General features: G+C 38.8%; 1 protein-coding gene across 2 annotated transcripts in view; it reads left to right on the forward strand.

Annotated features, from left to right (window-relative positions):
* The first annotated feature begins 272 nt into the window (after positions 1 to 272).
* The window catches only part of mid1 (midline 1), a 37,160-nt gene continuing 21,736 nt past the window's right edge, over positions 273 to 15,696 (forward strand). The window contains exons 1-2 of one of the 2 annotated variants that reach the window (XM_083522322.1): positions 273 to 522; positions 12,221 to 12,972. In XM_083522322.1, coding sequence (XP_083378448.1) covers positions 354 to 522; positions 12,221 to 12,972 — 921 coding nt within the window. In that variant the 5' untranslated portion in view covers positions 273 to 353. Of the gene's footprint in view, positions 523 to 10,744; positions 11,120 to 12,220; positions 12,973 to 15,696 lie in introns of those variants that run through there. The other variant, XM_083522323.1, reaches the window with a different exon arrangement.

Consider the following 15,696-nt stretch of genomic DNA (forward strand, 5'->3'; position numbering starts at 1 on the left):
ACTGCAACAATAGTGAGAGTGAAAGAATGAGAGAGAGAGAGAGAGAGAGAGAGAGAGAGAGAGAGAGAGAGAGAGAGAGAGAGAGAGAGAGAGATGAGAAAATTTAGCCTGAGGCTGGGAGACATGATAAATCCTGCCATAATAATTCATCAGCCTAACGCCCCCGCTCCATTGGAATATCACACACCATCTAGATTATCATTGGTCCCTTCCTGCAAACCCGTCCCACTCCATATTTCCCATGCCCTTGGCTGAAACTGGATGGAGCGAGAGAGGGAGGGCTGAGTGATTTGGAGGCGGACCGACAGGCTAGGTTTGCTCCTCCTGAGCACTTCAGGGGAAGCTGATGCTCCATGAGAGCCAGTGACACACTCGAAGTCGGACACGCTACACACTCCAACTTCCCTGAGCAGTGCACAGTGTGCGAGGCAAAGCCACCAGAGTGCATTCTCACAGGGAAACCTGAGCATTCACACCTCTTTTTCACTCTGCTTGCTGGATGGAATTTTAACCATGTGGAAGGTAAGTAGAAACCCGGCTGAGCAAAATTTGGTTGGATTTTTGATTGTCACGCACAAGAGATCCTGATTTATAGGGTAAACGTTCTGTTGACCGCACTTGTGGGACAACTTTTAACTTGTGACATTCCAGGAAGCAAATTCATGAATAACTAGTCTGTGCTGTCCTGAATTGAAAAGCCTGGGAGAGAAACCTCAGCAAGTCCAAACCAGAGTAATCTGAGCAGACCGAGCTTGTTTAAGTGATGTTGGATGTGCATGATGTGTCAGCGCTTGTAATAAACTTGAAGCCTCCTGAGTCAGCTTGGGCCGACCTCTTTTTATTTCACCTTAGATGCCCTCATTACTTTTCTGTCTCGAGTGTTTAAGGGTCCCCATTGAAAGTGTTCAAGCATTAAAAGAATTTGCATTGTGTATGTGTATGTGTGTGTGTGAGTGTGTTGCAGGAATATGTTACTGATTAAACTTTGGCCTCAGTAGCAGGAATTCAATGCCACACAGTAATGCTGTGTTTGGTGGCTTATCAGACTTCAGCCTACAGTAGGGAAAGAAAAAAGGAGGAGGATTTTGTAACAAGCAAACACTGCACTCCTTTGTTTCTTCAAACTGTCACACACTTCACCCTGACAGTGACAGGAGCTGACACAGATCAAATCCGACCATCTCTGGATGGATCCAGTCCGATCAAGACAAGCTTGTCCCACTAGTGGATGTCAAGTATCCACACACTGCCATCTATTGTTATGAAGAAATTTTGACACAGATGTTTTTTTTTATTATTTTTTTTTTTATGCAGAACTTGACTAAGAGAGTCAAACCCCCCCATAAAACTGTAAACCTGTCAGGGCACATGGTAGCAGTTGTTCTGTTATTCCTACTGTCTCCTTTTCTCTCCGTGTCTCAGCCGTTGTAACTTGTTAAGCATTGCAAGTGCCTCATGAGTCAGAAAGATTGCTCTTGGCTACAGAGTCATTCGGTCTGTTCATATCTTAGACCTGATGCTAGCGAGCGGCTAATTTTAGCGCACAACTAGCTTTTTGTGAACTGATCTGAACTTTTTTAAAGTTCCATATGTAGCAAACATTTCAAAAACATTCCTTCTCCACTCTCGATCTGGCCTCGAATTGCTTATCAAAATGAGCCAAAACACTTCTGCATCACTACATGACTACATGAAACATTGTTCATGCTCCAGTGCTCTGCTCTCAGGTAGACGTTCTGTGTAAGCAGAGCTGTTGCATGGAGTCAGACTGGTTTCAGGTATTCCTGAAGTGTTGATATGTCTTTGATGAGTCACCTAGTTGGGTATAAGTGGTTCTTTGGCAGATGCACAGTCTTTGTGTTCAATTGAATTTTTGCCACTAGAGGGCATCTGTAAAATCCCCCATTCACAGCAAATAATTTCTAATAGAAAAGTAGGCTATGTGGCCTTTTTGAGAAACTATGTATTAGCCTTGTTTGTGTCCATGAATAGAAATGTATTAAGATTTTAATGGATGAATTTGCTTAAACAAATATTGTTGTTGTTGTTGTTGTTGTTGTTGTTTTAATGGCAGATGGGGTTAGAAGTCAGCTTTTATTATGACTTCATTTGTGTAGATTAAACGACTCTCACTTGTTAGAATGCCTTCAGATTTGTGTGGAAAGCTGAAAATGGCCTGACCTACCTAATAGAAGAGGAGAATGCAGATGAGAAAGAAGTTCTTACTAAATATAATACTATAAATCCCAAACTAATCTAAGCACTCTGATCTCGGGATTTCAAAAGCATAAGGTCATATGAAAAAAAATCGCAGGACCAAGTGGTGGGTTTAGCAGATGTGCCTTGTCTTAATAAATCCACCAAAGTCTTGATCGGGTTGTCAAACAAACGCAGGCTGTTGAGGAATTTAATCCTGTGTCTACCGCTGCAAGGAGCAAGGTGTCGGGGGTGGTTTGTACAACCCTGAAGGCTGATGTTCGGACACGCCCAGGCAGCGTGGTGTCGTGTAGAATGTTAAAAACTCTTGTCTGCTGTCTGTCAGACGATGCGTGTTTACTAGGAAAGGTTTCAAAAGGCTCATGCGGAGAAATGTAGACCTGAATCGACTACTTTTGGCACTATTAGTATTTAGTTTAGTATTTGAGGTTGCATCATATGACCTTTCTTTTGTCATGAATAAACCTCTCAAAATATAAATTAAAAAATTGGAACTAATGAACTAAACAGTTGCAAGAATTGTGAATGCTTCATTTTGAAAAAATGGCATGGCATCACCCATTTCCTTGTCAATCTTAGTTCCTAGAATTCATTCATTCTGCAGTTTTGTTGGGATGTCTGTTTCAGAGGAATGCATTTTTACGCCAGTGAATCTTGTATAAGCTCTGATGGAACTCTTTTTTTTGATCAACAGCTTGAGCATCGTAGCTGATTTATGCCTCGAACTCAATATCAACAATAGATCTTTCCATTCCCGACATTTTAATGGCCGAGCCATAAACGCAACAGGAAAATCTATAACCAAATACCTGTCACTGAGGTATGCAAGTGTATAGAGGAATGAACAGTCGATAGATATGTAACAGCTTGCAGCTTAGCAGAGTAGTTTAAAGGTCTACATGTAGAAGCCGTAATGAGTAAGTATGCTGAATTATTTATGTTGTAAGTTTTGCAGTTTTGATTGACTGAATGTTTTGAGATACGTCAGCGTGGCAAATATGAAATCTCGGAAAATGGATTTGCTGCCCAGATGACAATGTTTAAAACAGCTGGTGCCTAAAACATAATAAAGTCCTGCAAATACTAAAAGCAGCTATAGCTACAGCTATTATCATTTTAACAGAACCTTAATCAGGGTTGTAACTATTTCTGTAACAATTTAGCAAAGATTTGTGTGGAATTTTTAAGGTTTTACTGGAACACTCCCTTTGAAAATCCCCTTTTTATGGGAAAAACAGAACACTTCATTATCTGAAGACCCCTAGAGAATCTCTGTTTGAGAGTGTGATGATAAAAGCACATCACAGGTATAACTCTATATATAATCATCAAAATGATAGTAATAGCAAGAAAATACCAAGGAATTAGTTTCTATATTGGTCTCAGATCTGTATCACATTGCTTCCAAGATTTGGTAATGTGATTATGCTGGTCCATTTAGAAAGAAAATCACCACTAAATCCGATCATCCATCCATTTATTATCCAGGAGATTTTTAATATGCTTCAATTTTGGACATTTTTTTTAAACATGTTTCGACATAAAAAATCTTTCACAGCTCTGGTTGCTTTTACAGATGTCGCCTGCATTTTGCCGTTCAGGTTACGGCAGGTAATAACAGGTGCCCTCCACCTCCACGTGGTAAAAAGCAAGACGAGACAGGAAGTGTGTAATTTTGTGATTATAGCTCAGGTAATAATGGTAGCTGTAGATTCTTTGATGTTGTATGAAATACATATTATATTTTTTGGGAGGTAATATATCAAGAAACAAAAAAGGCTGCTTGATGCCTCAAACTAAAGCTTTGATTCACATGAAAGAAATGATATAGTACAAATTTTTAAATATTAGCATATTTATGAGGTTATGCAGCAATTTCAGATTCTGTACGCGTATAAAATCTTTAAAAAATGACTGTTTTATAGCACATTTGTTAAATGCATCATGCCTGTAATACAGTTAACACCTATAACATTGCTCAATTAGCTGGAGTTATTAGTAGGTGTGAATGAAATGTTGAATGCTGTTTTTATGATTACTGGCCCACCATTTGGTCATTAGATCCATCATCGCTGACCTTTATATGTGTAAACAGACCCTCTGTAACATGCTTTCATTAACCTTATTCTGTCTGTCACAACAGACTGTTGGCAAACGTGTACCTGAATAATGCTGTACACTTGCACATATGCAAACACGAATATATTAACCTAGGTAAGTTCTCAGATGCCCAGACTTTCAAACAAAGACACAGACTGATGAATGGCATTAGCTCTGCAGTAAATACCACTGTCATACAGCCATCATTTGCTTTCTCCTTCTAATCTCGTACACGTCAGACCACATGTACACCATATGGAGCTATGCACTTGGCAGCAGCAGTCAGAGTAACATGTAATCTCTGTGGTATGAGTGGTAACTTTGGCCAGAAATGTAATGTTTGGAGACTTGGGTATTGTATTAAAGTGTATTAATACAAAGCACTACTAAAAGTCTGATCCTGTGCTCTGACCCCAGCTCAAGGTAGAATTTAACTGTGCTGTAATGTACATCTGTAATGTACATTATACAAGTATAAGCACCCTTCTTTTACTCTTCCCTGGTTGGAATGCTGGCCCATGGACTATGTACTGCTAGCAGAACTGAGTGGTTCTCTCTCTACATAACATCCACTTTGAATGCTGGTCCTTTTAAAGTTTCCCTAACACACAGTACTGGGGGTGGGTTTTGTCGAAATGCGCCACTGTATAAACTGTATGGGCCCATGGATACATAATAACAGCATGCTAAATAGGTTTCCCCCATGTTGCCAGTTTTTGAATGCTCCGGAAGCTGAAACTGGGCACCAGCTACACTTTGACAGTGTCAGGATCAATCTTCAGGATGCTGGAGTTTGGATTGGACATCTTCTGCTTTGACTGCTTAGTGATGCTAAAAGTCGACATGGCTGCTTGGCTGTCAGATACAGAGTCTTATAAGGAGTTGAATCTCATGTATAAAGGCAACCTAAAGAGCCCCCTAGCTACAAACTGTCATATCTGACAACTAACTAACTAACTAACTAACTAACTAACTAACTAACTAACTATCTATCTATCTATCTATCTATCTATCTATCTATCTATCTATCTATCTATCTATCTATCTATCTATCTATCTATCTATCTATCTATCTATCTATCTATCTATCTATCTATCTATCTATCTATCTATCTATCTATCTATCTATCTATCTATCCACAAGAAGCCCAACTAGCATTGAGTGTTGCTTGAAAATAGACAGAACAGAACAACAGATCAACAGAATTCGCTATGACTTAGGATTGAGAGTTAATGCTTTTAGATTAATAGTTGCGCAATGGTATACAGAAAGAATAACATGGCGATGGGATGGTGATGCCTATTCTTATATCCCCTTCACTCTAGACAACAAATGCTTTTTAAGGTTTGCCTTCCATTGACAGTGTCCATTTTAAAGTTTTGTCCTTTGGGCTTTCTACGGTATTTAGAGCCACATATATTTTTTGAGATAAATGCAAGCTGCCTTGTCTTCCCTTATGTACTGGGACAGATGGCTGCTGTGTGCTCAAACCAAGATGCAAGCAATTTAGGGCACATCCACCCTCCTTGCTGAACCAGGACCGGTTCTGGGATTGTTGATGACAGATGCAACAGTAGTGCCCTTAGGCTTGCTTTAATTATGAGGTTTTTAGGAGTGGGTTAAATTTGGAGTTACGACAAACACCACAAGGAGAGACATGTCCTTGTCCCAGCAAAACAGGAACGTGCTTTAGTTAGCTTGACATGCAAGGTTTTTTGTAATGAATTGGGTTCACTTGTGAAACTCTGCAAACAGTCACTACAAATTCTTCCCTTATTGGCTTGGGTGGGTTGGGGCTGGGGGTCGGGGGGGTGGGGGTTGGGGTGATAGTGTGATGCCACAGACTCTCAGCAGATGTACGTCAGACATTATAACTGAATACACTTTTATATCAAATATAAACATATGTATATATACAGTACATCTATTCACACTTGTACCTATCAGTATATGCTCATGTATACATACACATTACATGTATGTTTACGGTACATTAGAAATATCTATAGAAAAGAGAAAAAATATACATAATACATTTTGATTTAAGAGATGATGAGTTGCATATTTGGTCCATTTTTGTTCCTGGTTATGATTTACGAATGCTGTTATTTGCTCCATTATTATTATTATTATTATTATTATTATTATTATTATTATTATTATTATTATTATTATTTTGACATTATACTGTTGTAGGACCATAGAAAGTCCTGTTTATATTTAACCCTATATATATATATATATATATATATATATATATATATATATATATATATATATATATATATATATATATATATATATATATATATATATATATGTGTGTATTTTGTGACAATGTCCAAATTTTACATTGTGCCCTCTTTTCACTTGAATTCTCCACACACAACACATCCCGCCTTTAAAAGTGTTAATTCTTTGCCTACATTTTCCTGATATTTCTAGGTCGCAAAGTGCGGGTTAGGGAGCATGGCAGATGTTGTGCAGGCTAGATGTAAGAGATTAAGAAATTTTTTCTCTGGCTTGCCTCGTGCACATCCTTACACCGACATCCAATCCCATTAATTGTGACAAGCATGCTCAGTTAGAGCTGATTTCAACATGAAAGGGTTTGTAATTAGTTGCAGGCACATCAGTCTGGGAGCGATGCAGAAGGAAAGTGCCTGCCTGTCAAAACAACAAGTCCAGTAAAATAACTATGAATATACAAAGCAGAGTTGATAACCAGAGCTCACCGTAATGCAAAACAGCATGAGCAGGGTAGATTAGATAGTGATTAGAAAATGCTGACAGTGAATATTATGAAAAATGACTGATTTGGGAGTGTTGACTGAGTGGTTGGCATTGATATGTTGATTTATGTTTTAGTTTTAAGTGCTCTGAATGGCACTTATGAATGAAACATTTTATTATTATATATTATAATAATATTATTATTATATATTATTGTGCATATCAACAAGTTGCAATTCTTTACCAAAAATCACTGCAGTATAGAATACAGAAAAGTAAAATATATACGAAATGTAAAGTATATAAGAAATGTAAAGTATATAAGAAATGTAAAGTATATAAGAAATGTAAAGTATATTGAAAAAATGTAGAGTACAGAAATGATTTTGTTAAAAAAACATGGTTAAAGAGAGAAAGCAGTTTAATGACTCAGCAGTAAACTAAACATTCAATCGTACGCTGTGACTAACCACGAAACTGTAAAATATCTACCCTAGTCCCAATGTTTAATCCTTCTAGTTTGTGTTGCAAATTAATTCGACATCCATCGACTATTTTTATAGCAAAACTCAATATGTACGCATTGCTGTAAGATAGGACAGTGTCACTGACCTACTTTGCACACTGCTCTCTGTAGCATGCCATATCCACTTGCATCATAAACTACACAGATAAGCAATTCCTCTTCTTTTCCTAAACACACAGATCTCTGGCTCATTATTTCAGGCCTTAATTAAATACATTTACATTTCTTATTGCATGTAACCCAGTTACAGCAAATGCATTTGAAACCATAGTTATGGATTTTGTCTGATTAATGTATTAAGACTGTAACAAATGATATGCCTTATAACGTCTCCACCTGGTGGCCACTTCTCAACAGCAGTGTCATAGCTTGTTTTTTTTTTAAACTTAATAAATGTAACTTTTGAAACATATGGAAGACATACAGGCAGTAAAGGAGTACAGTAGATTTTGTACATGTTGACGTTTAGGTCAAAAGGTTAAATGTTATTCTTTTTACACAGTTACTGTAGTCGACGCAATTCCCCCAAGGAGTCTTCGAAGTGGTTTTCCAAATCAACTTTGAATGGATTTTGCTGTGGGTTTAATGTCTTAATAGTGTAATAAAATTATAAAAACCTCGCAGGGGTCACAAACAGTTGGAGGGTTATATGGAACGAACATAAAACAAGCATTAAAAATAAAACAAGCATAAAAGGCAGGATCAGGTGAAACCAGGGAAGAGTGGTTTCTCGTATATATATATACACGAGAAACTAGTAAACGTGTGCAAACTAAGGAACAAGATGACTCACCTCTGGAAATGCATTTCTTAAAATTGTGGGGAAACAAGAATAGGGGAAAATGAGTGGTTTAAAAAGGAAACAAGAACAAAGTGTTATTGCCAAATCAAACAAACAAGAGAAACACAAAAACGTTCGGTTGATATACAAAGTATGGAAAGTACAAAGTTTTCGAATCAAAGCGCACAAGACATTACTGAAATTCCCTCACAAATACTTTTGAACCAAACACCAGTCAGCTGCTTTTAGCATGTTTTGTAAAGGCAGTGACCAGGTAGGAAAATGTGTTTATCAGGCCCTGTTAGTTCCAGGCAGACTAGCAATTATATACGAAAGGTGGATATTAAGTGTAATTTTCCATATTTTAGTCAGATTTTCTTCTGTCACTGCAACCAAATGTCATTCATAAAGTTGAATAAGTAAGAATAAATATCCAACCTGGTATTAAGAGCATGCTTTCTGAATCCATCTAAATTTAAAAAGTGCAGGATTGCCTCATATACCATCCTCTTTTGGAGGACAAGTAGCTGAGCTCTTAACAATGGCTAGACTTTCCTATGTTCTGTAACATGTGAACAAATGGGCAGAAATGCTTTTATGCTACAGTATTCAGGTGATCCTCAGAGAAAAAGCCAAAAGCAGTTCATGCACAAGATTTCTGATGGCTGCTGTAAAGAAATATAACTAGATATACAAGTTTACTATAGGATTCGGCGCTCTCACCGCTGCGGCCCGGGTTCTATCCCCGGTCAGGGAACCGACCCCAGCCATTAGGGTTGTACAAGCCTTAGTGGCGGTCCCAAGCCCGGATAAATGGGGGGAGGGTTGCGTTAGGAAGGGCATCCAGCGTAAAAACATGTGCCAAATCAAACATGCGGATGACCCGCTGTGGCGACCCCTAATGGGAGAAGCCGAAAGAAAGTTTTACTATTTAGACAAAGGTATCAGGACACCTGATTTATTTTACTGCCATATTTGCTTCTTCTGAATGTTACCACAAAGTTGGAGGCACCCAATTATATAAGTTGTCTTTTAATTAATTAGTTTACCCTTCAATAAAACCGGAAGACCCAAACCTGTTTCAGCATGACAATGCCATGTGCACAAAGTGAGCTGGATTTGGAGTGAAAGATTTTGAGTTGCCTGCTACAGAGCTCCAACCTAAACCCTATTCAACACCTTGGAGCAGTACCTGGCTTTACACATGTCCTTGTGAATAAATCTCCAAAATCTGCAACATCTAGTTAAAAAAATCTTTCCAGAAAAGTGGAGGTTATTATAACAGAAATGAGGTCTAAATGTGGAATATGATATTTAAAAGGACACACGAAACTCTGGTGTCCATAAATTGGCCAGTTATGTCCATATTATGTATGTTATGAAATACCATAGAATATGGGTTATGTTAATGTCTTGGCATATACAGCACTACAGAAATATATGCCAGGAAGTCAATATTCTCATATTAAGTCAATATTCAATATTCTTACTTAGAGCAATTTTAATTCTTACTTGGTAACTTCATATTTTGGCTTAACGTCAAAGTTCAAAACGAGGTTCCTTTTGCTATAGAAACCATAGTTGCTGCACAAGTTAATATTAAGTGACATAGGTATGTATTTAAGTACGCCTGTTTTATTTTATGAATACACAGCAGAGACGTTTCAGCTGTTAATCATTCATTTGCAATTAAATCAAATTAAACCAGAGTTCTAGATAACCATCTCAATGCAACAGTGATTACATCAAATCAGCCAAGCATGGTTCGGATAAAAACGGTTTGGTTTCTCTTGTTTGGCTGAATTTTGCACGGATTTTGGTAATTCATGCCCACTCTAAGACAGTGCAGTGATCACAGTGGGCTATAATAATGCTCGATTAAAAGGTCACTGAATGTATTTTATTATCCATTCGTTTTTTCCCGCTCATAGGACGGCCAATGTGCTGTACGTGAATGTAAACTATACAATCGTTTAAAATCGATTCCTGTTTAAAAGTGGATTCAAATCCGTTTGACCTCAATAGGTGTTTATGAGCTCCTTCCTCTGCCACCTGTGGCCTAATTGTTCCATGCTGTTGTCTGTTGTAAAATTCCACTTGAACCAAATCACTGACAAAAAAGAATTGCAGAAAGAAAAAAAAGAAAAAAACACAGGAAAGCCGGACACACTTAGAAGTTATTTGTGTGCACATGCCAGCTTAAACTCCTGGTGTTATTTCCTCTCCGATTCAAACCCTCATTCACACACAATGAGCAGCAAGACGACAACTCATTTATCCTTGTTCTTTTCACCAGTACGCTGTGCGCCCTAAATGAATTACTCTCTGTGCTGGAATGCACTTCCAGTTCTTCACGTATCTTTGACTTTGTCGGTTCCTCTGTTCCCTACCACCCCCACCACATGCACACACCTCTGGCTGCCCAAGCCACAGGGTGGAGGAAACTGACTTTCCTGGAATTGTCGGGATAAAGCTTATTTTTCCTGTTCGGAGGTGAAACAAGAGACGGCCTGAAACAGACATTAGACACAACTACCATCCCAGAAATAAGCCAATTAGAATAGGAGATTGTGTGTGTGTGTGTGTGTGTGTGTGTGAGTGCTGAGTAGTGGTGAACCGATGCAAGCTGTTAGGCAGCTTTAGCCAAAGCTGTGTACATGAGGCTCTGTGTCGAGCCTCTCGTCAATTTTTCGATTTGGGTCGCTGGGCTTGATCATCAGGAGAGATGTCGCTGCTGCCTGGTCTCAGGAGGGATTCGTTGGTAGGTACTGATAAAATGTGAAAAGTGTGTGTGCTTCTAGGGACCTCTGCTAATGCGTGTGCACTGTGGGCAGAAAAAGTAAATCAATTATTCGAGCTGCTATCAGATTGCAGCATTTTCTCAACTGTGGCTATTTTTCTGTATAAAAACTACTTTCTCTCTAATTTTTTTTGGCTTTAATACCACTTTTTTTTTTATTTTTTTAACAGGAGTTCAGTTTAAATTGTATGTTCTATATGTATTTAAAGGCTGTTAACAGATTTTTATTATTAGATCATTTTTTGTTTTTTTGTTATTTCAATTATTATTATTTTAACGTGGCACAGAAGGTGGGTTTTGAAGGCCAGGACGGCTTATCTGAGATAAGTCACATCAGGCTTTGAAAAACACTCCCATTGAGTGACAGTATCTAAATGATCCGTGCACTTTTTAACAATCCCAACTGCCCCCCCCAGTTTAAAACTCTGGCAAATGATCCACACAAAATGAAATCCACAGTCCGACGTCATAACATCATCTATCTCTTCTGGTGAGTCAGAGTGGCTTGTTGAAACATTTTTGTGACATTTAAATATCAATGGCGTGGCTAAGGGTTTTGTGACGTGTGCAAGCATCTGGTTTTATGTAGTCTTGGTGGGTGCAGGGGGTGGAAGTGGTGGGGGGGTAGATACACAGATAGAGTGTTTCAGTAATGAGAGAAGAAGTGTCATGGCTAATTAAGACCGATCGTTTGGCTTGTTTAGGACATGCCTGACATAGCTGATGGAATTCTACTTTGGTAATCATCTTACCATGTGATGTTATTGTAAAAAAGGAAATATAGAAGTAGAAACTGCTCGTTTATGACAATATATTTTGGGCAAATGGGATAAACAGAGAGTAATTACACCATGATTAATGTGAATAATGCTTAATTGTAAATATAAGTGATTTTCTATTTTAATCGCTTGATGAATCTACAGATTAGTCTGTTGAAACCCAAAACTAAATCACAGAGGATTATGTTATACTTGGATGCTGGACTTTGCACCCCATGGTGTGTATAATGCCTGATATCTAAACCCTTTCACCTATATCATTTTGGTATGTTGTCTTTCCCAGATATCTGCCTGGCTCTCCTGGATTTTGCTAATGCCCTTCCCTATTCGCTCCACCTAAAAAGAATGGAAACCTTGGAGTCGGAGCTGACGTGCCCGATCTGCCTGGAGCTGTTTGAGGACCCCTTGCTGCTGCCCTGTGCCCACAGTCTGTGTTTCAATTGTGCTCGCCGCATTCTGGTCTCGCATTGCACTTCAGGTGAGCCAAGCGACGCCATCTGCGCCTTCCAGTGCCCTACGTGCCGCTATGCCATCTCACTGAGCCCTCAGCGTGGCCTGGACGCACTTAAGCGCAACGTCACACTCCAGAACATCATCGACCGTGTCCAAAGGGCTTCGACTTCAGCCACTCTCCTTCTGTCCTCCAGCGGGCACAGTTCCCCAGGTGACAGCCCTCTCGGCGCCATGACGACTGCCACTGCACCTTCCTCACCCACTGAGCTGGTGCAGTGCCAGTTTTGTGAGCAGGAACCCCCGCAGTGCGCTGTGAAGACCTGCGTAACATGTGAGGTGTCTTACTGCGAGGAGTGCCTGCGTGCCACCCACCCCAACAAGAAACCATTTACTGGACATCGCCTCATTGAACCCATGCCTGACTCGCACCTCAGAGGCCTGCAGTGCCTTGAACATGAGGAGGAGAAAGTAAACATGTACTGTGTCACAGATGAGCAGCTCATCTGCTCCCTCTGTAAGCTGGTGGGCCGCCATCGTGACCACCAGGTGGCAGCGCTAAACGAGCGCTATGAGAAACTAAAGGTATGTAGAAAATACGTTGGGTTACTTTGTGTGAGCTCTTTCTTTAACCTAAATTGATCTGTCACAGTTGATCCCTGGTTCGATCCTGAATTTGGTTTAGTGTCTGCGCTGAGTTAGTATACAATTCTCATTGCATCTGTGTGAGTTTCATCTGGGTTGTTTGGTTTTCTCCCACTTTGTGAACATATGCCAGTTGGTGAGCTAGTCAAAATAGATTCTCACTAGGTGCGAATATGTGTGCAAGCTTTCCTGAAAAGGATTAGGGACCCATCCTTAATGCATTCCAGTCACATGCCGGGTGTACGCCCATTGCACAAACCCACTATGATCTTTGATCCACCTCCAAAAAAATAATGTTTAAAAGAATAACTCATCATTTCCAAAATCTGATCCGAAATGAGTCATTTAGTAAAACATAGTTTTCCAGTATTCTATCACAGGCATGAATATGGGTCACGTGATTGTATTCATTTAAGATTCGGCAGATTTACTGTCCTTTGATTTGACAGTAAATACTGTGTGACACTTTTTTCTCTCGTAGTTATTTTTTAAAAACTGATATTTGTTAGAATGACGACTCTTTTGCTAGACAGTGCTGTGATGCAGCCTCAGTTTCCTGAAGGGCACTGTCAGGTCAGGGAGTTTATATTTTATTGCTCGTTCTTGAAATGATAGGAAAAATAAAAGCATCTGTGAAAGCAGAAAGGCTTTAAAAAGAACACTGTCTCATGTTTTAACAACTAACCAGTTATTGCTGAAAAATTTTCACATTCATTCTAAATTGTTATTCATAACTAGACAAGTTATAATACTCGGATATTAATTACACAATACCAATGCACATGGGTGTCCTTTTAATATCTTACTTTCTTTTGCTTTTATAATAACTGACCTTAGTTACTTCATATGTAGGTGTGTATAATGTAGTTATATGATTAATGGGAATATCAAGTACTAAACGATAACACAAGAATGTCTATTAAACATATAGCTGGAAAATGATGGCTCGTGCTTACGAATCGAAAAACGTTTATAACACAAATTGTATAACTGTACAAAAAGTTCTAAACTTGAATCAAGTGTAATTTAGTGATATATAATATAATTAAAATATTACAAAAATCTTAAAAGTTCAATAGTAACTCCCTAGTAATAGTAATTCTCAAATTTTCTGAAACTTAAATTCCCTAATTAAGGTCTTCACCTGGTTCATTCTCAAAAGATGGGAGTATGTAGGACACTTGTTGGGGCTTGTGCTCGGTTCAGCCATCTGGCCTTTTGTTTTCCAGAGATTACGGCTCTGACTCGCTTATCTTCTCTGACCTCAAAACACTCATTATGCGTAAGTTTGGTTCTGTGATTAAATGGATAAACGCCAAGAGCAACACTGAAAGTACTGGCAGAAATCTTGTTGTGCTTTGACCGAGAATTGAGTGTAAAAAAAAAATAAATAAAATAAGTTGTCACCCTGAGATAGATAATGCATGTCTGAGAATGTGAAAGTCCTTTTTGCACAACACTGCCAGAGGCTATGCTGAAAGCACCAGTGGTACGTCAATATGCAGTCACGAGGAATCTGAAGATGTATCAGTGCTGCAGATAAGCATTGTCGAGCAAACAGAAAGTAAGAAAACCACATTAAGAAAGAGAAAAAAAATGCTGCATTGATCATTAGATGCACTAGATAAGCATGCTAATACAGATACAAAAGGATAGACATATTATTCAAAGAGAGACACATACTAAAGTGTCCCTGGTTCCAGCAAAGGACTAATGGTTCTTGAAATATTTTGTTCCAAACATGACAAAAAGAAGCACTTGGCCCATGTACATTACAGCAAAGCGGGATGCGTTACTGTGTATATTGTTATATTAGTTGTTAATAATTTGGGTCTAGAATAAAGGCAGTTATGAGATAATACCCCTTGAAGAAGAGAGGGTTAATGGCGCTGTGTAAATGCAGCATTGGCAGCTTTTAATGGGCAACTTAGGGCTAGTACTCTTGAGCTTCTTGATTTCCTTTTGTCTACTTTGAAAATGGGACCTTAAGGATGAATCATGGTCAGGAGAATACTGAAAAAACGTTTAACTGTCATACACTGTTTCTTCCAAAAAACAAAAACACACACACTCTAATATTTCGTCGAACCGCCTTTAGCTTTGATTATGGCATGCATTCGCTGTGGCATCGTTTTCTGCAATGTCACAACATTTATTCCCATCCAGAGTTGCAGTAATTTTTCACCAAGATCTTGTATTGATGATGGGAGAGTTCTACTGTTGTTTTTTAAGATTTGATTTCACCGAAAGTGATCGCTGATCGAAATCGTTCAAGAATTTATTTCCGACTACATTTCGAAGATGTTGGTTCCCCACTATCCGTCCAGTTTTTATTAATGCGTTGGACAGTTCTCAACCCAATTTTAGTAGTTTCAGCAATCTCCTTTGCTTGATGCATGCCAATAATTTAACTCTTCTGAAACAGATTAACATCTTTTCCACAACCACTGGATGTGTATTCCGACATGGTTGCTTAAGAAATGAGAAGCTGCTCACTGCATCAGTTCGGGTTAAATTACTTGTTGCCAGCTGAAACAATCATCCAAGCAGTGATTATCCAATGGGAGGCTCTTACCTATTTACTTAGTTACATCCAGGTGGTGACTTTTTTTTTTTGGATGGCCAGTGTATGTTTTGAAGAACACACACCCAAGTTAATTATGG

Source organism: Silurus aristotelis (genome assembly GCF_946808225.1).
Source record: "Silurus aristotelis genome assembly, chromosome: 20".
Taxonomy (NCBI): Eukaryota; Metazoa; Chordata; class Actinopteri; order Siluriformes; family Siluridae; genus Silurus; species Silurus aristotelis.